General features: G+C 44.9%; 1 protein-coding gene across 1 annotated transcript; it reads right to left on the bottom strand.

The window, feature by feature from the left end:
* Positions 1 to 3,492: 3,492 nt before the first annotated feature.
* LOC144129059 (septin-2-like) lies at positions 3,493 to 22,081 on the bottom strand. Its single transcript, XM_077662944.1, has 11 exons — positions 21,840 to 22,081; positions 21,282 to 21,408; positions 18,880 to 18,993; positions 18,489 to 18,570; positions 14,973 to 15,113; positions 13,265 to 13,382; positions 9,931 to 10,020; positions 9,739 to 9,835; positions 8,899 to 9,110; positions 7,059 to 7,148; positions 3,493 to 5,852 (listed from the first exon to the last, which is right to left on the bottom strand). The coding sequence occupies exons 1-11, from the start codon at positions 21,867 to 21,869 to the stop codon at positions 5,673 to 5,675; spliced, it is 1,281 nt and encodes a 426-aa protein (XP_077519070.1). The 5' UTR covers positions 21,870 to 22,081; the 3' UTR covers positions 3,493 to 5,672.
* Positions 22,082 to 22,245: the final 164 nt, after the last annotated feature.

The following is a 22,245-nucleotide window of genomic DNA, read 5'->3' as shown; positions in this document are numbered from 1 at the left end:
GGATGACGACTTCCAGAATCGCAAAAACGCGGTCGTTTCGGAGGCGCAAGCAAAAGTAATGTGAAATTCCCAAAGATGGCGACAGTCGCGCTTCTCGACATTGTCAAGACAAGCCAAGCCGGCGTTCTTTTTTAGCCATTCTTTGCAACTTCGCAACCGTGTACGTATTATGTCTGTGTTGGTGACTTCGGCGTGTGTTTTCCACTACCTACACCTGTCGTGCTCGGTCTTACTACAGTATGCCACCGAAGTTGCGCAAGAGCTACACCGCAAAGTTCAAATTATCTGCGGTCGAGTATGCTAACGAAAACGGAAATCGGGCCGCGGGCCGCCATTTCGACGTCACTGAGAAGATGATTCGCACGTGGCGACAGTCGTCCACCAAACTGCAGGCGATGAAGAGCGGAAAGAAGGCTGACCGCGGGAAGAAGGCGCGGTGGCCTGAACTTGAAGACCGACTCCTCAAGTGGGCTCTTGAACAACGGGCTCAAGGTAGGGCTCTGTCAACCGTGCAGTTGCGCTTGAAAGCACGCACTTTGGCGAGTGAAATCGGTGCCGCTGATTTTGTTGGTGGGCCGTCATGGTGCTATAGATTTATGCAGCGCAAAGCCTTGTCAATAAGAGCGCGAACGACAATGTCTCAACAACTACCAGACGATTTCGGAGAGAAAGTGGAGAAGTTCCATGAATTTGTGAAGAAGGAAGTCGAAAAGAATAACATCATCGACAGCCACATCGTAAACATGGACGAAGTGCCTCTAACATTTGACATCCCTATGTCCAAAAGTGTCGCTCATAAAGGTGATAAGACTGTCACAGTACGAACAACTGGGCACGAAAAGTCTCACTTCACTGTCGTACTTGCGTGCTGTGCTGACGGAACAAAGCTGCCGCCGATGATAATTTTTAAAAGGAAAACGATGCCAAAAGAAAGCTTTCCGCCTGGTGTTATTGTCACAACTAACCAGAAGGGCTGGATGGATGAGCAAATGATGGGAGTTTGGCTCGAAAAGTGCTTTTCGAAGCGCCCGGATGGATTTTTTCACTCCCGGAAAGGCCTACTGGTTATGGATAGCATGCGGGCGCACATTACTGACTTGACACTGAGGCAAATCAAGGCGAAGAACTGTACCCCTACAATAATACCCGGTGGTTTGACGAAGGTTCTACAGCCTTTGGATATTTCCGTCAACCGCAGCTTTAAAGCTGTTTTGCGACGTATTTGGGAGGCGTGGATGACGGAAGGCGAGCACAGCTACACCGCAACTGGACGCATGAGGCGCGCTTCTTACAGCGAAGTTGCAAAGTGGGTCCATGAGGCCTGGAGTGCTGTTAGAGTGGCAACCATAACTGCAGGGTTCCGGAAGGCTGGCCTGCTAGCTTCATCGCCAACCGAGCACGACGACAATCAGACCAGCGGTTCTGAGTATGAAGAGAATGCTTCAGCCGCGTTGCCTCCAGAAATGGGCGAGCTTTTTTAGAGCGCATCCGAAGATAAAGACTTCGATGGTTTTAAGTAAAAATAAAATGTTGTTATGGACATATGGGAGAGTTCTTTCGTCGTATTTTTCTTTTTTTGCTAAAACATGGGCGGGTATGGCGTGAGTGTTGCCTTTTGCGATCACTTAGCGTTGCTTAAGAACTTCTCACAGGCCGCCGCGGTGGCTCAGTGGTTATGGTGCTCGACTGCTGACCCAAACGACGCGGGTTCAATCCCGGCCGCGGCGGCTAGAATTTCTTTGAAGGAGAAATTCTTGAGGCCCGTGTACTGTGCGATGTCAGTGCCCGTTAAAGAACCTCAGGTGGTCGAAATTTCCGGGGCTTTTCACTACGGCGTTTCTCATAGCCTGAGTCGCTTTGGGACGTTAAACCCCATAAACCATAAACCAAGAACTTCTCACAGATAGGTAGGTAGGTGGGTAGGATAACTTTATTTAGCTCTACGGAGCTTTTATGCGATCAGATCAGTCCACCCATGGTTCATTTCGCGATGGTCGATCAAGCGTGTTTAATTAACCCTGACTAGCCTAAGTGGGTAAATTGGGGTGCGTCTTATATACCAACTTTTTCAATGAGAGCCTTCATATATGGCGAGTGCGTCTTATACAAGGGTGCGTCTTATACACCGGAAAATACGGTATGTATCCTGTATTTTCCACCACAGAACTGGCCTGCTCACTGTGACAAAGGCTATTTGGATCTTTTGATATCTTTTGATGTAACTGCCTGTTAATGCTGGCAGCTTTCCTCTGATATGATTTTTCAACAGGACTTGATTATGTACAACTTTTATTTTTCACTTAATAAAAGAAAAATTTTTGCAGCAAAAGTGAAATGGAGAGACCCATAGGCATCACAAAACAGAGGGAGTAAAAAAGGTACGATTTCTGTTCAGCACTACATCTTTCTGTATCAGTAGTTCGGAAGGCATGCTACATGATGCTCATATACGATGCGGTGCAAGTTTACTAAGCCACGAAAGCTTCGCACGTTCAACAAAATGTCTATATGGCCAACATTACGCTGTGCCAGCCTTTAGTGGTGCTTACATTAGCCCCTCATTAACTCTTGTGATGCACTTCCCACACCATGCTTTGATGTGGCAAAATAAAGCACTGTGCGTTAAAACGATGCAACAGGTTTCCTGAATATTACATTTGCCTCAATGTTAGGAACTAAAACGAAGACAAAACAACAAATATGCATGCAAGGCATGAATGCTTCAAATAAAATTCATTTTGATCGAAAAAACATCTTTACAATCAGCTCCAATGCATGCTCAAATGTACATGAACAGCAAGCTGAACACATGAAAACATAATTTGCTTCCATGGTTATGCTGTATACTTCCACCATATGGCTGACAGAAGCAAAAGAAAAAAAGGCCCCAAAATAAAATACACGAAGGTTCAAACATTCCTATTACACTGCAACAAAGTTCATTAGTTAGGTTTTCAATAGTTCGCGCAATGTTATTAGGGGATATGGGAATAAAAAGAACCTATTGATGATTTGCCAAAATTAACGGCTTTTCTTGACTCCCACAGTTAAGCTTGACAGCTGGGAGACAACTGCAGCAAAGCAGTATGAACTCAGTGCAATATTTCAGGGGTACAAGAAATGCAAAAATGTCACAGCAATGTCACTTTTCTACCCATTATAACCCATTAATTACCCTTGAATGAACAACAAACTGCTCCATTCTTCCAAATGAATCCCGACAACCAATATAGGTGTCCAATTTAGTGTGCATTAATAAAATATACTGTACCTACATGATTGTAAGTCGACCTATTTTTCAAAATTTGAAAATCCGAAGTGGGGGGGGGGGATTGACTTAAAATCGAAACCAAAGCATTGCACCATAAATAAAGAAATACAGGAGAGACAAACGGGATATCAGACATGCTAGAGCGTGGTTTCATTTTTGCTGCGCGGCTCCGTCGCATCGCTCTTGGTGCTGGCCTTGAGCAGCTGCTATGTCAATGTGCAGAACCGGCATCCTCATCCCGTGTGAGGCGGCCAATGGTGGCTGTCGATAAGCAGCAAACCGGCACCAGCCCACTCCCCACAAGTGGGCGCAGATTGCGTCTGCTGATAAGCGGCGGCGGCCCGATAACGCATTCACGTTCTACTCTTAATAGGCGTTGTCCAAGTATGTTTGTCATCTACTTTCAACCGCGCACACGGCACTCAAGGCAGCGTCCATAATTGATGGAAGGGCCACTGTTCCAATCGTGGCGGCACCCCCACTTGGATCCGTAGCGTCGCCGGGGAGAGCCGGCAGCCGACAGAAGAGCCGACGCCACTCGCGCATAGTTTCTCTTTGGCTCTGATGCATTTGACTACTGCCGGCCGCGTTTCAAAAGTTTTTAATGCAGTGCTTCGTCATTCGTGCTCCGGGTCCGATATGCGACCGGCGCTCGCTCATGGCTACATTCAAGATGGCTGCCATTCTTTACGCCGAAGAAACGAACTGCGCGCGGAGCCGCAAGTTTGACGTGCGCAACAGGTGATACAGGTGTGGCAGCTGCAGCAAGGCAAAATTTTTAGCTGTTCCATGCGACTTCGTGATGCGGCTGTTTGCGAAGTGCATGAGTTCGCTGCACGACAATGTTAGAACGACGAGCTGTGGGACCGCAGCAGCGATGACAACGGCAGCGCTAGTGAGGACGATGCTGCAAGTGTGGACGAGTAGTCCAGTGACTAATACATTTTCGTTTTTGAATGTGCCGACGGGCGCTTCCACGTGCGGCAGCAGATAGCGGCTGGCGATAAGTGGAGGTCTCAGGATAGTGCTATTGTGTTCTATTATTAAAGGCCAACTGTAAACGACCTTCAAGTTTTTTTTTTTTCAATATTTCAGAAATGTGATGTGGGGGGGTCGACTTACAATTGTGTATACGGTATTTGCCTTTGGCTTTCTGATGGAATTGGATAGGGTACCAACAGACTGAGCAGAGTTCTCTTTTTTACATATGGCGACTGAGAGCGCGAGAATAAACAGCTTCTCTGCAAAAACAGACCACTGTGAACTCAGTGACATGATGGAAGTCTATTAAAATTCTTGGTGAACTAAAACAGGAATAACTTAGCAAGAGCACTAATTTCTACACAATTACATCAACACAATTACTAACACACATGAGCCATTTTTCATTAAATTTCATACAAAAATAGACAAAATAGCCTCAATAGCCATGTCCCACCTTTCAGCTATTCTACAGAAAAAATCTTCACTGAAAGTCCTTACCGGGATTGCAATCTGTGATATCACCAAAAGCTTGCTCCCCAAATGCAAAAGCTCTTCACTAATGGAACTTCATTGCAAGATGTTAGGTCAACTAAAGCTTTTGACAAAAAGAAATCAGGGAAAAAGTCTACCCTTGGCATCAGACAAAACAAAAAGGAACTGTATGCATGATTTCATAAGACAATTGGTACAGTTCAAGTTTAGTTGCAGAGTTCTGTGACCATAAGACATTAAGTTTCTTGGTTATGTGCTGTTACAAAGTCGCCTGGCTCAATCACATCCCTTTGTGGTAACTTATCAGTTCATTTGTCTGGGCTAGGATAAAGAAGGCAGTAAATAGGCAAGAGTCTTCAACCCACAGGTGCAAAACCTCTGCAAACTCTTTTCTGCCAGAAAAATGTTTGCAAGAATGGTTGGACCTTCAGTTACATAAGGTATCTCTACGTGTACAGTCACCACAGCCAGCAGTTTTGCCAGGCATCTGGGGAAACCATTTCTGCTGCACTAGTCAACAGAGGCCTCAGCAGTAATCGTTTGAGCACAAGGTGCTAGTGTTGACCTTGATGAGCTATCCCAAGTCTACGCTCTGTACATCTGATACAAGCACATTCTCATATGTTCTCTATTTACTTTTTCATCAGTAAATGGCAGCTTCAGATGAATGGAGAGGCCAAGGTTCACTTCAGAGAAGCCGCAGTTACAAAAGAGCGACACTGACCGCGTTATTACTTCGCACTCGAGAAAGACAGCATGCGAGGATGTTTGGCAACACTGCGAAGACCTGCCAACAGCCATGGCTTACTCTCTGCTTGACACAATGATGTGCAGAATCAACAGCACCCTCCCGACAGCTGTGATCTGTTCCAAGATAGCACCACGGCAAGCAGAGTGTGGCGTGCCATGTCAGTGGGAGCAGGCATCACTTTTTCTTGCTCTTGCCCAAGGTGAGCGTGTGAGAGGAGTGGCTCTGCACTTGCTGCACCAGGGCCTTTTTGTCGTTCAGCTGGCGAATCTCATCCTCGAGCCGCTTGCGATCTTCTTCGAGCCTGCGCTTCTCCTCGGCATGCTGCTTCTTCAACGCGTCAAACTTGGCGTGCAGCTGAGGAAGAATGGCAGGACAACATTTGCAATTCAAACCGTCACGGCAATATGCGACCACTTCAAAAAATAAATTGCAGGGGACACTTATTCGCTCATTACATGAGTCACGCTGATTATGTGAGACAAGCCAGTCCCTAAGCACCCAAAGACAACATGGAAACCCATAGTGTGACCCACACTCACAGACACCCTTGCATGTTGCATGCGTTAGTTGAAGATTCGACTCCTGACCGATGGCTGACGTAAGTTGTGACTAGCAATCCTGCGCTAAATCTCGTGCAGATTCGAATGCGATTAGTCCCGCACTTGTCTGACAGTTTGGGGGCCAGAATTTTTGCCACATGTCCATGCACGCATTGGTTTATGGTTCAACTCCCCATTGATGGCTGGTGAAAGTTGTGATTAGCAAATTGCGCTAGATCTCGTGCAGATTCAAACGCAATCAGCCCCATATTAGTGCAACAATTTCTGGGCCCACAATTTTTGCTCCAGAAATCGCCACCTCGCCAAGTGTGACAGCGATTCAGCAATTATAGAACTGCGCGAAGAAGACAGTACGTGAGGAGACACAAAGACGCACACGCAGAGTCTTTGTGCCTCCTCTCGTCCTGTCTTCGCGCAGTTTTATAACTGCTGAATATATGAACCGACTAGTCCAACATCATGTTTTACTGTGACAGTAATGCAACAACATCGGAAAAATGCCTTAACGGGCTCCTTATTCTACTGCATAATAATCTGCTGAACAGTAAATCCTTTCCCATGGTGGCGGTCGGGTTGGAAAGCAGATACACTTTTCCCTTTTTTTTTTCAAAAACTAAATTCTTATTTATTAGGGTAATCCCTCATCATTCTCTTTCCATTCGTTTAAGCCAGTTATATTCGATGGCACAGGCCGGGGCACTTTATTTTAGTTTCACCCTAACTTAGCATTTGTTTGTTTGTGTAGCTTGTGTGAAGTGATCACCAATATGTACTACCCTGGCTTTTTCCTAAATCCGTGTTAAGTAGGTGCTCATACAAAGTCGAAAAACATTTCCCGAAAACTAATGCTGTTTTAAAGCCCCTCGTTTTGTTTGCATTCCCTTGAACCAACAAAACATTTCTTGCTGTTTTCATGATCTTATTTTAATGAGACTCCACAGTCCTTAACTGTGTGTGCTCTAACCACACAGTCTCTCTGAAGTACATACGAGATCCTTACCTCCTTTTCGGCTTCCTTGAGCTCGGCCTCCTTGTCCTTGACTCGAACAACAAACATCTGGCGCATCTCATCCTCCTTCCGCTGAAGCTCCTGCATGGGGGGGCGGGGGAGGAGGGCACACAATACACAGGCAAGCAAACTCAACTGATGGAGAACCACACACTAACTATGATGTACTCAACCCACGATTCGTTAAACCATCACGTCGAGAGTTGTTCAAAAACACGAAATGGTCTAACCCTTTGACACGCTATACACACAATTGTATACAAAGTGAACTCTCAGCTTATTCCCGAGAGTGGGCTGCCCCTAGCAGTGATTTCTTTGTGTCAGGTGGCTTCTGCATCCTTCATCTCTCAAATGAGCTGTTTTATGCCATGTATTGAACGCTGTAAATAATATTTCATGAAACAGTGAGCACGGTTACATGTCATCCTCCATATTTGTGCAGATATTTTGTCATCGGTAGATACATTTTTTTATTGCAATTTGAAGCGTAATGTACACCCTTAAATAGAAATATTTTCATGATCCTTCAAGTGTTTACTTGATAAGTCGCAGCATTTCATGTTGCTATTTCATCAATTTTGATACTTGGTACGAAATTTTGCACATTGTTGCAAGAAATCAACTGCTAGTATTTTACGCTGAAAAACAAACAAATTGTTTTTCTGAAAGCTTGAATGTACGATTTAGGTTGAAAAATCTCATTTTGATGGAGACGAAAATGGCGCGTCGAAGGGTTAAGAACAGGGACAAGTAGCAGAGATGACAAATGCTTTTCCACACTACCTTAAGCAAAAATAAGCGAACTGGATCACACAAACTTTAAACTGTGCATCCTATGACCACAGCTCATGCCATCTGTTTCAATGTCTTACAGTTTATTTCTGTGACACGTTTTTCTGCCTTCTAATTTTTGCAGTCTCATCAAAAACATGTTGCAGGCAGAAGGAAGCCCTCTGACTTGCGTATAATATTGCTGCTACAGTCGAAGCCCGCTACAACGAAATTCACGGGGTGCGCGAAAAATTTCGTTGAAGCGGAAATTTCGTTGTGGCGAAATCAGCCCAAAAAAACCAATATCTTGCTGCACTGTTAAAAAATATTTATTTCCAAAAAATTCGGTCATCTTGGCTTGTGTCCTTTTAGTGAACAGCGTTTAGTGGACATCGTTGACAGCGTACTCTGTGAGATAACCAAGTCCGCTGCAACATCCTCCTTTTTCCTGCCGCTGGATGCCGCACTGATATTTAGTGCCTGCTATTCAAGAGAAAAGAACTTCCGCTTCCTAGACAAAGTCGCCATGCTCGTGTCGATTGCTGTGCACAAGCACAAGTGAAAAAAACAAGGGCGAACGCGCTGCTGCTGCTGCCAGGCTGCTGCGTCCTTTGGCGACAGATTGGTTGCGGCTCTGGCTTGGAAGAAAACGGGAGCTTGCACCCGCGCATTGCCGCAAAGCAGCCAGCCTGATTGTCATCGCCACCAAGCAATGGCGGTCTTCATGTGCGTTTGAATGAATGGATCAATTGGTTCCAGCGAAAGCTTAGTGAAGCAAAGCAGCGTGGACCTACGGAAGTACACAGACGGGCGTCGATATGCTTGTTTTGTTGTTAGATTTTTAAACCCAGCTTCGTATAGCAAAAATTTCGTTGAAGCAGAAACGCGTGCCAAAAATGGTTCGTTGTGATGATAAATTTCTTCCATTACTTTCTATGGCGATCTGACGGGGAATTTGAAATATTTCGTTGAAGCGAGAATTTCGTTCAAGTGACGTTCGTTGTAGCGGGGTTCGACTGTACTACGCTCTACGCAGGACCTAGAGTCTGTGGAAACTCACACTGAGGTGTTCTTGCCGCTTCTGTTCGTAGGTCTCCTGGAAGCTGACAGGCTTGTTGTCAGTGCCCACATCAGAGAAGCCCATCTGCTCCAGCCGCATGCGTCGGTACAACTCATAGTGCCGCGTGTGTGTCTGTTCCCTCAAGTCCTCCATGTTCGTCCGCAGCAGCATCTCGCGAAGCTTCACAAAGTCACAGTGGTTCTCGTTCTCCACTGCATAAGCAAGCAGACATCAGCACTACGTTAGCACAGGGGTTGTTCCCAGTCTTTTGGCCTTGGGGAACTCCAACGGCTTTGAAAAGGTACTGAGGAACCCTCTGTGTCACGGCTTCCATCCTGTCCCACCCGACATGCATACAAAAAGGAGCATGAAAACATGCGGCAGCTCCGAAAATGCCAGAATTCAATGAATAATCAGTCGTTGTACAGCGAAACAGTCTACAATGAACAGTATGGTCAGTCGTAAAAATAAAGTGGGTAGAGGAAAGATAAGAGTTGAGTGCTCAGGGATCCCCAGAAAGCACTGCACAAGAAACCTCAGGGTTCCACAGAACCCAGTTTGAGAACCCGTAAGTTAGCAGAATAGCTTAAGCGTAACGTAAACCAATTTACTCCACCAGAATTCCTTTATTATGTACCAAATTTAGCACGGCCAGCAGGAAGTCAGGTGGGTGGATGATATAAAAAGATCACACGAATAAGGTGGCCGCTAGCTGGTGCAGGAGAGGGTTAACTGGAAGTCAATAGGAGAAGCCTCTGTCCCTCAGTGAACGTGGTTAGGATGATGACGAGTTTAAGCATGTATTAACTGCTAGACCTCCAAAATTCAGTTAGGCCTTACCTTGGACCGTTCCCCAAGGATATTGACGTGCTCGAACCATCTTGTTCCCCACACGTACAAAATCTGTACTTCCCACCACAGCCAGCGGAACGTGGGCCTGTGATTTCAAGACAGAGTACCACATGATGCGTTTGCGACGGTGAACAAAAGGCAATGCTTAAATGGATAACTACTACAAGAAAGTGCACTTACGTTCATGCTCTGGTTTAGCTCGGCAGAGGCTTCGTCATCTGTTGGGAATTGATAGATCTGCACTCCATTGCTGACAAGCTCACTCATTATCTGCACAGTGGAGAACGGAAATAAATGTTAAAAGCCTCTCCTGGTCCTCATAATGTCATGTGCGACTACTACGCAAAAACTTTGATCTACCCTTTCTGCCCAAAGTAACCAGGCTGCCATGACCGCAGAAAATGCGGGCTGGTGGCAGAGTGGTAACGGTGCGGTTGCCAGCTGTTGTCAGCTGCAGGGGTAACATCGCTACCGTCCGCTAAATGATAGCCTCCTGGTAGCATAAAAAGCAGTAACGGCAGCCAGATAGCACTTTTGACAAAAACTGCAACTGAAAGCAGAAGAAGAGGCACACAAAGCCAAGAACCTCACTTATCAGGGCTAACGCATCAGTACTCAAAATTGAAGGATAATACACCACAGAGCTTTGGAAGCTAGAAAATGACATAACAGTCGAAATATGAGCAGCAATGCTGCATCAAAATCCAAACCCATCTACCTCTGGTATACAACCACACGAGGTCATGAATCCTTTTATTAGAGCCCAGTGCCACCAATTTATGATAGACTGAATGTATGTCACATCCGCACATATACAACCTTAACACAAATTTCAGTGTCACCATATTTTCAGCAAGCACTGCTTTTGAATTATATACCTAAATGCCTGGTGTCGCAGTGTGACAGCTGTCCAAAGAAAAAGGGGAGATGCATGTACTGTCAAGCCGAAATGAAATGTGAATATGCATACGCTGTATTGTCCTGTTGCACAGCGAGACATTCCTTTGCAAACAATTTATGAATACATAATTTGCCAGCTCCATCATACAGAAATGCGAACTACATAGCTGACGGTAGAGAGGCAAAATATTGTGTTTTGTTTATAGGTGCAGTTAATTTTTCATTTTGGCCTGCAATACTATTACTAGATTCAGTGGCTCATTGTAGTCACTCGGTCGTAAAAATTATACAGTGACATATGGGCTGTGAGGGATGCCATAGTGAAAGCCTCCAGATTAATTTCAACCACCTGAGGTTCTTCAACATGCACTGACATCACACAGCACAGTGGCGCGTTTTGAGATTTGGCTCCATCCAAATGCAGCTGTGGTGGTCGGGATTGAACCTGGGTCCTCTGGCTCTGCAGCCGAGCGCCCCAACCACTGAGCCACCTGGACCGTCACCTTGTTGAAATTGCCGCCATGAAATAAGGGGAAACTTGTGGCATAAAACATTGCTTTCATTCACTGCATCAGCTGTTACAGGTCCAGTTGGCTGAGGACGTGTATTTCACTACAGCATATGGTTGAAAAACAGCAGCAATGACAAGCCAGACCGTGTGGGTGCTTTTCAAGTTCTCTATCAGCCAGTAGCAGCATCCACAATGGGGAGGACCATAACAAAAGCCAATGACACTGGGTTTTGGCTTGGCACAATAGGAAAGACTCGCAAAATGGATAACACCAGATTGCTCCAAAAGCATTGTACTGTCACTGTAACAGGGGATAGGTGACTGGACTCAAAGGCCAAACAAATTTATTTTACTTGGAAATGCATTGCATGACCCTGTTCAAGTGAACACAGCAGTTTTTACGTTTTTGTTAAGTATGCAGCTCCTCTGAGCTGGTCATCAGAACTTGCATAAGGAATATAAAATAGGTTGGGTACCTAGTGTAGCAGATCTGATTTGCTAAATTACAGCAGTGCTAATGCATCTTTGAACTACCAAGTTAAAATGTAGGATGAAGAGCAGTATCTAGTAAAAAATAGCAATAATAATTTTTTTCACCTTGATTCTTTCCCAATTTGGACATAAAAGATTTCATCAATGACAAAATGAAAAATCAAAATTCAAGTTGCGCTTCAGGAAAAACTAATATGCTGACTGATAACTTCTAACATTCAAAATAAAGAATCTCACAACTGTACAAATCAAGCTTCAAGCTGCTGCAGGAAATTCAGAAGTTTCAATTTCGTTCCACCTGAAACTTTCAAGACATTCATTTTCTTCAGATCAGTTTCAAAATGACTGAGGTTATTGAAAACTACGGTGCAATGTTCCATGGATTTGATGTCCCCGGCTGTCCTAACAATCTATATTGGCCAAAAAGGAACAGCTGTCAGCGAGGTCTCGGTCTTGTGCAATGCAGTCCTGAGGGATGAACCTCAACATATTAGAAGCTGCAATGGGCGTGAACAGCTGGATAATATGACAGACTGCTTGCTACACTTCCATCAAGAGGATTATACCCAGTGGATTGTGAAAGGCAACATCAACCACAGCCATGATTACAGCTGCATATGCATGTATAGGAGGAGCATGTCCTCAAACAGCTGTATCTTTCATTCAGATACAAATACGTACCTATAAAAAAAAATTGCGGATGATTTAGCGTGATTAGGTCAAATAAGAATTAGGTGAGCTAGCGCTTCAGTTTCGGTTTGAGGCTCAGCTTTCAGTCAAGTAAGATTCAGACAAAGATAGGCGAAATTGGACTTCTCTGCCTAAAGAGTATGATGCGATAGCGTTAATGGGGTAATGCCCATATATGCTGAATTGGTCACTCTCCACTGCAAGCTTATAGATTGCTGGGAGTCCTCGTACCACTCCTGATTCAGTGTTGCAGCAGTTAAACGATGCGCCACTGCCCTGCGATGGCAGGTGCTAATACCGGTGGGACTTGTGCGGCCCAGGTTGCTATTCCCGAGCAACATACCACAACCAATCATTAACTGAACTGCCGCCTGCCACGGTGGGCTGATTGTGATAATGTCACGAGGTCATGTGACCTAGGTGGGCCACCTGCCACAGGTTGCCCACAACCTGGTGGGCAGAGGGACCTCGCAGACAAGGCTAAGTGGCAGAATGGAACATCTAGTGCTAACGCACTAAAATTATGCCATATCTGTCAGCTAAGATGACTTTACAGCTGGCCTGCCCTTAATGTCATCTTGATTAATAGTAAGTTCACCGTGGCATCTTCAAAAAGTCCGAATTTTTGCTTGCTTGACAGTTTCTGCACCTTTGCCAATTGAATGTGGTTTCCCTGTTCGGTGAAGGCAGTGGGTTTGGAAACAATGTGTGGGGATGGTTGCCTCACAGTGAATGGTGAGTTTTCCACAAAGAAGCAAGCACAAAACTCACTGTGCTTTCATCTGGACTTTTATTGCTTACAATCACGATTTGCAATGCAGTATTGCTAGCTCGTCTGTCTTCTCGGAAGACATGATTCCCTTTGGCACTTTAAATGAACGAGAACACAACAGTCATGTACAAGCATGCACTGCAGCTCACCTTTATTTTGAAACGCTGCAGCTCAGTCTTGGAGATGGTGTCCGCTTTGGCAATGATGGGAATGATGTTCACCTTGCTGTCCAGCTTCTTCATGCACACCAGGTCAATGGACTTGAGTCTAAAGAATACAGAAATGAGAGGTCAACAGGAGGGGGTAACAGTTCACAGCAAAGAACTTTACAGCACGGACCCCACAGCCATTTTCACTGCCTGCATACAAAGAAGCTTTGGCTGTACTCTGCATCACTGCGCACTGCTGCCATAATTCTGCAAATAGTTTCTATTAAAAGGCATCGTGGAACCTACCGTTTCTTTTTTCACACTGCAAATGATATTTCTCATACAGCAGGTATGTAACATGACATAAGCAAATTTAAAGAGTGAGTGAAGGTGAATAATTGTGCTTAAAAAAAAAAAAGCATAATGCATCCACAGCATTTTTTTCATACATATGATCTTTGCAAGAGCATGTCCACAAGTTGAAGAAATTTCATGGTAAAAGCAGACTTTTCAGGCTCCAGTGATTTCTTGCAAATTCAATCTGGAACATTTGTTATACATACTGGGTAATAAATACTCAATCTGCCAACAAAAAATATCCTGGCATGTTAACAGCACGGTGCACATGGCAAAATGAAATGTTTGAGAGAAAAGTTGTGCTTGTACGTTCAAACAACTCTAGTTGCCAAATGACCACTGACAAATGACGTGAGGTTCTGAAAGTTGCAGTTTGCAAGTATAGTCAGTCACACCAATCAAATATCTAACTTCTTAAAACTCTTGCGAGGCACTCTATTATGGCTTGAGCTCCTTAAAAGAAATAGTCCAATAAGCCTGTCTAATAAGATATGCCAATGTGCTCAGTCTTTATTAAATCCTTAGCACACTCAGCTAGGGCAATATATTGTAATGTTCCATTTGGTCCTCTACAACTCGCCACAGCTCTCGGTGACATACGCTGTGGGGGACGTCATGCTGGTCATGGCAGAAACATGCCGGTGGTGCCACTTAACTTGCATAAATGCACCAAAACTCTATGTTGTACCACTGGACCAGTGCAAACCAGCGCGACGCCAACGAATGACTGAGAATGACACAAGAACCAAGATGCCCCACGAGATTTTCCAGTGCTACTTCATCTCGGGAAAGAAACTGTGCAGTGGTTGTGTGATGAACTGGCACAGCATGGTCCCTGTGACATGGCCGGGCTGAATGTGGTAGGTGGCATTAGTGTGGCTAGTGATGCTGCCGTGTCCAGACTGGCGTGCTTTAAGTCATATTTGCTCTACCTCCCGTTGCTCTCATCACAACTGACACCACAACCAAATCAAAGTAAAAGGTTTGGTTCATGGTTTATCGGGGTTGAACGTCCCAAAGCGACTCTGGCCATGAGGGACGCCGCAGTGAAGGTCTCCAGAAATTTCGACCACCTGGGATTCTTTAATGTGCACTCACATCGCACAGTACACGGGTCTCTAGAATTTCGCCTCCATAGAAATCTGACTGCCGCGGCCGGTATTGAACCCATGTCTTTGGGGTCAAGAGCCAGCACCATAACCACTGAGCCACCACAGCGGCTCTAAAAATGAATAAATAAATATAAAATATGGCCCCAAAATTTGATGACTGCATTCTACCAAGAGCATTAACCCCAGAAGCAGCAAAAGTGCAAAGAGTACATAGTCCTTTGCCAATGTGTTTTACTTACCCATGCCCTGTGGGACAAATGAAGTAGAGGCAGGCATGAATACGACTGTCATGGTACATTGACAAGTAGCGCTTGATCTTCAACTCTTCTTGCAGGTAGTTCTCAAATTGCTGATTGATGTAATCCACAATGGCCTTGAAGCTGCAAATAGCAACATTCTTAAATGTATGATTATGCAAGAACTGAGACTCTGTAAACACCAGGATAAAATGTTGCCAGGATTAAACAAACAGCAATGCAATCTTGGTTAATTTTATGCTTTTTATGCTTGTGAGCAAACTTTTTTCTTAGTTTTGTCTCACAAAATCTATTATAAACAGCCAAAGGCCAACTTGCACCATTTAAATCAGTATTCACAGGGGCAATGAATCACATGTCACGCCTCTGAAAGGCTGTGTGGTGTGTGGTGAGCCAGCTTCCAGTCTTGCTCCTGAGGCATTAACAGTGTCAGCATGGCCGGCACATACAATCCCCTCTCCCTGCCAAATTCGTGTCTGGCAAGTTCGCAGCCCATGTTCCGAGGGGTGCTTGTGGCGGCGTCCCCAATTTTTTTGGCTGGTGGCTCGTATCCTTCACTGGAAAACATGAAGATGAAATCGCAGCCACTAACTGAACCACTATGGCCGCGACAAGCCAGCAACGAGGCCAGCAAACGCATGTCAAGGAGAGAGCACGGCCAGCAGACCTTGCCGCTGTTTTTGGAATCTGCCGCGAGCGGGATATCAGTGGCGCCCCTATAGGCAGCGCTCATGGCATATTTTCTCAGCTATAATTACACCTTCTGCTTGCAGCTGAACGTCAACATAGCCACAAAGAGCCTCAGAATCAATTTTTTACTAAGAACAGTAACTGGACGGAGTTGCCTTCAGTCACTTTTTAAACAGCACAAAACCATGCAGCCCAGCATGCCAAACGTCATGAAGCCTTCCAGAAACATGAGCTGCAGGCTACTTTAAATAAGAAAGGTGATATTGAAAAGGGCCAAGACAACAAATTTCTTTTGAGCGTTTTCTTTGGAATGGTGTGCAAGACCTTAATATACATGAAAACAACACGGAATCCACCCACGTCTCATAAGCAAGTAATTGATCTTTCTTTTGTGAGATTTCAGTTTATGTACCAGCTAACAAGTGATGGCTGTGACGATACAGTTCAGTTCAGTCTAGGTCACCTGCGACACAAAGAATAGCAACATACAGTTTAGCCCAGATATACCGAACCTGGATATTACGAATTATTTGCTATATCAGACAAAAAGATTATCCCACCGAAAATCCAATGTAAAAGTAGAGGAAAGTCCCAGCGCTGTATATTGAACTGCAATTTCGCCTGTCATTTGATATATCGGACTGCGTGCCGTGCCCTAACAAGAGCCACTTCTAACGATGCTCTCCAATCACTGTTTGCGCATGGACATGGGGTGGCTACACAGCCTTGAACACCCGCAGGCAGCGCTAGCGCTGTGAAATTGTGTGACGAGGTGAACGTCGGCTGTGCTTGAAGGTGGACTTCCATCTCTTGCAATCATTTTCTATGCTGCATCGCTGTCGTGCAAGGAATACAACTGTAGCGGCACTGTCACCATCATAGGCACTGCGCCACCTTTGCTTGAGACATGTGCTGGCGCCGGCTGCTGGAGCCACGCGCTAGGGAGAATAAAGCAGTAGACCCCAGGTACTCGGCCTGCTTCCCTAGTCTGCATCGCATCCCGTTTAGCTTATAGGGGACCCAATCTCCGTCTCCCTACAGCGTGATGAACCTGGATGTGATGGATGTGGACGCCACCACAGGCTCACTGCTCAGGCCCCAGCTACCGGCTCCTGCATCAGCTGCAGAGGATGTCACCAACGTCCACATTCAGCTGCCACCATTTTGGCCCCGGAACACCAGCCTGTGCTTCTCATAAGTTGAGACTGTGTTCAACCTTCGGCACATTACTTCACAATGTGTGAAGTATCTCCGCCTCATGTCAAACACCTCCGCTCTGGTGACTGACAAGTTTGACGACACTATAAAGACGCCCAATCCCTCCTCCCCGTAGGACCACTTCAAGGCTATGATTCTTGCCACAAAGATCAGCTGGGAGCGCAGCCGGCCGCAGCAGTAGCAGTTGCTCAGCACCCCGGACCTTGGCAATTGCCTACCATCTCAGTGCCTCCATCACCAGCTACTTGGAGACCGCCCGCAAGATGTCAACAGCCTGCTACTTTGCTAGCTGTTTGTTTAGCGCTTGCCTCAGAACCTCGTGGGCGTCCTGGAGGCAGCAGGTGACATCACCCTGAGCAAACTTGAAGAGTCGGCCAACCGTTTAGCCGACTACTCCGGCCCTAGTTCTGTTGCTGATATCTTGTCCACAGTGTTGTCCAGTCTCCTCTCTACAGCGTACAGGCAGCGCAGCACTGATGATGGTGACAGCACTGCTACACAATGCAACCAAAGTCTAGCGGCGGCCCTCGCCTTATGCCTTTTGCTCACTTTGCTGTCAAAGGTATTGCGGACACCAACTGTACCCTAATTTAATGCGCGGTTATTTCATTTGTAGTGTACTGACAACAGAATTATACATCTTATGATAGGCAGTGGTGAGTTCCAAAGGACTGTCTGCGGCAGCTTCGATTCAAAGCAGGTTACGCCTAGTGAGCGGTGTGCTGCCAGCATGCTGGCAAGAGGCACGTCGCTGCAAGAAGTGCATCACTAGCATGAGTGCAACGTATTCTTATAAAAAAACGAGAAGCTTATCTAATTCCTTTTTATATGTCGAATTATTGATATATTGAACTATTTCACAATCCCCTTCGAGTTCCATGTATCCGGGTTCGACTGTAATCGCCGCTTCTTCATTTGTTACAGTTTTGGTGCTTGAAGCATGCTGGTGTAAGCAATATATTGAATTAAAACGATAAAGCAGTGATTGCATCAGTTTTGTTTGTGCCTCACGTAACCTACAATGAACCTGGATGTCATGGCCATCCTTCAGCTGTTTAAACCAAAACAAACTGCATAAAAGAAGAAGCTCAATAATAAATTAATAAAAATATGAACCATTGAAAAATAAATAATTTCAGCAAACAACCTATCGAGGACCCTGTTACAGCCTTCTGACTTTGGGACCCTCTCTGCAGTATACTAAAGTCTATGCACTCATCCCACTTCTACCTAATAAACCCTTATTTGATTTCACTGGAAAATTATTTACCACTGCGAAGCGAATACCAAGTGGTGATACATGTGTGCTATTGTGTTATGCATCATTACAATGTAGAAGATGACCAACCAAAAATTTGGTGTCTACACTCCTTCAAAGCCTATCAGCACTGTTTATCTTTGGTCATGCTGGTTGCAGTAATCAGTTACACAGAGACGTGCAAAATAAATTATAGGCAGACAACGCCTGGAAAAATTTTAAACCTGAAATCCCAGTTGTGAATGCAGCAAAGCCACAATGCTCTCAAATACTAGTGACCAGTACATGGCATCAATCAAGACTGTAAAAATTGAAAAAAGGCAACTGCTAACCTGTCTTCTTTGTTGATTTGATCTCCATAGCCAACTGTGTCAACAATAGTAAGTTTGAGTCTTACATTGCTTTCTTGTAGTTCTGAAACAGGAAGAAAAACATTTTTTTTTTTCAGCAAAAACTGAAATTGGAGTCTGAGCAGTTTAAGGCCATGTTTGCAGAAAAAAAAGAGTAAAAATTGAAGTTCAATGCTACTCTGCTTCACTCTGAAACAGCAAACAAGTGCTGTCACTATAAAAATGTGCACCTCATAAAAATGCATGGATATGTAGTAGCCAATCACTCTGCAACGAAGTACTTCATTTACACTTTTCATTAAAACTTTCATTACAAGACAATGCACAGCACTCTACCAGGGAAAACTATCGTTTTATAATGTTATAGTCTTACCAAAAGTCTTTGGCTTCAGCACCACATTAGCTAAGCTGTGAGGGCTTGGTTGCGTTTCAAAAGAGCGGTTGAACAATGATTCCATCAGGGTTGACTTTCCTACACCAGTTTCACCTGAGGTGGAAAAAAAAAAAAGGTAAATTAAGTCAGAAGCATAAATAAATAGGCAGCTACATTGCAATGGGCTGGCAGTGCAGCTATCAATGTCTATCACTTTGAAGTGCAAAAAGTTTGGGAGGGTTCTTTTTTGTTTGTATAAACATTTTGTTTTGTTGCACACATACCCACATGCATGTCAGTTGTCAGTTCAACTTTTTTCTGGGAGGAACTTAGCACAGCAGAGAAGCACATGAAAGAAGCCCACATGGTGGTGTTAGAGCATGCATGTGTGTGCCTTCATTCATGTACTTGTCAGCACTATGTTTTCCAAGGTCAAAAAATGCCATGAATGAAATTTAGTGGCAAGTCCGTACCCTAATATGCTCCTGGTAGTATTTAAACTCGAGTTTTGTTCTGTCATTTTTTTTCTACCATGGAGCACCCGCTCAACCAGATAAATATACCACTGAAATTTGAAACAAAAACACACTGCAAAACATGATCTCCTAGTGGCAGGGCTGAAAATGTAACAAATATTTAGATTTACAATATCTTTATTTATCAAAAGGAAAACGTAGATCTGAAAACAACACCTATGCACCAAATTTCAGAGGCATTTCTTATTGCAAAGGCATGATACAATAGGGTGAGAACTGACACAAGGAGGAATGTATCAAGGAATAGATCGTGCATGCTTCATTCAGCACACAGATGCAATTTATAATAAAACCCAAATATCCAGTGACTAGCCCCAGCAACAAGTGTTTCTTGAGTATATTCACAGAAACAATTTACAAGCAAAGCAATACCAGAAGCCATCATGAAGAAAAATGGTCACACATTCAATTATTTTGACAACAGTACTGCTGCAAAGTCATACCATAGGACACAATTTTTGTAAAATTCATTTTTGCATGCAAAAAGCAACACTGATTACCTTGGTGAAGGGGTCTACATAATTCTGAGTTCCTTTAACATGCACTGAAGTCTCATTTAATGGACACGTCTGCATTCTACTTCCATCAAAGTGGAGCCACCACAGCCAGGACCAAAGATGCGAACTCGTGAGCCACTGTGGTGGGGTGCTGGTCCCATCATACCAATGCTCATCCAGGCCAGATTTAAATGTAAACAGTCAAGACCTATGTTTACTGGAGCACAATACCAACATATGCCCACATGATGAATATTTCCTTTGCACAGAAGCATGATTCAGGTGAGTTGCTTACTCTTGTTGACTGGAACAAGGTGAAAAATTAAGTCCTGCATACAGGTGGCATTTGTATCAGACCTTGGACACAAAGTGTTTGTTTCTTTACGGGGTTTAACATCCCAAGGTGACTGAAGCTATGAGGGACGTCTTAGTGAAAGGCTTCGGAAATTTCAACCACCTGAGGTTCTTTAACGTGCACTGACATCGCACAGTACACAGGCCTCTAGAATTTCGCCTCCATCGAAATTTGATCGCCGCGGCCGGGATCGGAACCGCATCCTTTGGGTCAGCAGCTGAGCGCCATAACCACTGAGCCACCGCGGCGGCTCAATGTGTATGCCCATATTATTGTCCATATGTTTACAATGATGATGCAGCCTGTGGTTTTGCATTATTCAGAGGACATTGCTTTCTAAGGAAGCACACTGTTGAGTTCCAGGTCATGTCAACGTTCAGCTTGCAATGCAAGTGTGAGCTACTCTTCTCCTGGGAGTATAAAGGATGCATGACACTCACAGGACATCAAATGCCTTCTGAACTGCCTCTTGAGGAGACTGAGCACCTTGGACTGTTTCAGTACACTATAAGATTACCAGTTTCAATTATCTTATGTCACATGTTGCAAAGCAGACCAGAACGTTGTAACTATAGGTCATACCGGAATGACCGCACTTGCTTTCTCAGGAGATCCACATGGGTAGATCAGGTTGGGGGTCACCTATGTCAAGGGTAGAGAACTGACAAGGATAGAGAAATGACCAACCTCTTTGGCATATATGTATGAAAGAAGCCAGCAGTCATAGAAATAAAACAAAGCATATTGGAATGTTACTTTTGCATGGTGGTGTTCATTAAAAGAAGAAACCAGGAGAAAAAGAAACTGGCACAAGGAGAAAATTGGTAGTACTAACAACGGTACTCGTTCATTAAGATCAACACTAGCTTCAGGTTTTCATGCAATACTGAGCAATCCCGGAATGTTTCGTGAACCTTGCAGTAATACCGACAGCGGTTGCTGTCACGCACAAGAAGATTTGACAGCAGTCCAAGTTTAAAAGTGGCACACAAAGTGCTCGGGTCTGGGCCTCACCTATGCAAAGAATGTTGAAATGGAAGCCCTGCTGCACGGATTTGCTAACCAGCTGTTCGGGTAGGCTGTCAAACCCGACATGGCTCTGTAGCTTGAGCGTGCGAATGCTGTCATCGATGAAATTGCCCTGAAAAATGGACACATCATGAACGCCGGTTACTTCGACAGAGGCGCGAAAATGGTTGGAGACCTCGATACCTATAACGGTGACGCGTCACGTGTGCATTCAAGATTGCTAATTAGGTTACACGCCAGCCGTTACGAGCTGGATTCAGTTTGTGGCCGGATGTTTACCTGGCGAAGCCGCCCCATTTCCTGTGTGCCAATTAGAGCACTTGCTGTTCCGGGCGTGGCACCACACCGGCCAACGCCTACAGGTGAAGCGCACGTGCGTGGGACGGCGAGTTTTGTACGCAACTTCCGCGAAAAAGGCTCTGTCAGAACAAGGACTGATGCTAAGGGACTTACCGTTACTTTGATAACTTCGCTAGGCTTACACGAGATTGATAGAGTGAACGTAACTGTGAACACTGGGACGGGATCGGGCACCGCACTTACGTTAGTCTGTTCCACTTCGGCGGCCGACATGACGGTGAAGCAAAGTTGTTAGCTTTGCCGCTTTGTTGAGGCGAATCGGACAATTAGAACAGGCTCGCTTATTTTTTGACAGACGCCGCTCAGTAGGACAAGCGCCAAGCCGCGATTACGATCGAAGCGCCGCCGCGTATCTTTCGTAATTCCAGCGACGGTGGCGCGGTGGCGCTAGTGGCGCCGCCGCGTCGGAAAAGCACACGCCCGATATTGTAGGGCGCAGAAAATTTGTGGACTGGTTCTCGTTAAGCATCTTTTATTCTTTGTTGAGCTTAAATGCAGAATAACCTAACTAAAAGCAAAAATTGGCTTGTTTTAGAATTTGCGAAGGTTCTGACAAAATTTATTTGCTGTGAGCATATTTCTTAAGCCG

Source organism: Amblyomma americanum, chromosome 4, assembly GCF_052857255.1.
Source record: "Amblyomma americanum isolate KBUSLIRL-KWMA chromosome 4, ASM5285725v1, whole genome shotgun sequence".
Lineage (NCBI taxonomy): Eukaryota > Metazoa > Arthropoda > Arachnida > Ixodida > Ixodidae > Amblyomma > Amblyomma americanum.
The sequence above is the reverse complement of the archived record's forward strand: the minus strand, read 5'-3'. Positions and strand labels throughout refer to the sequence as shown.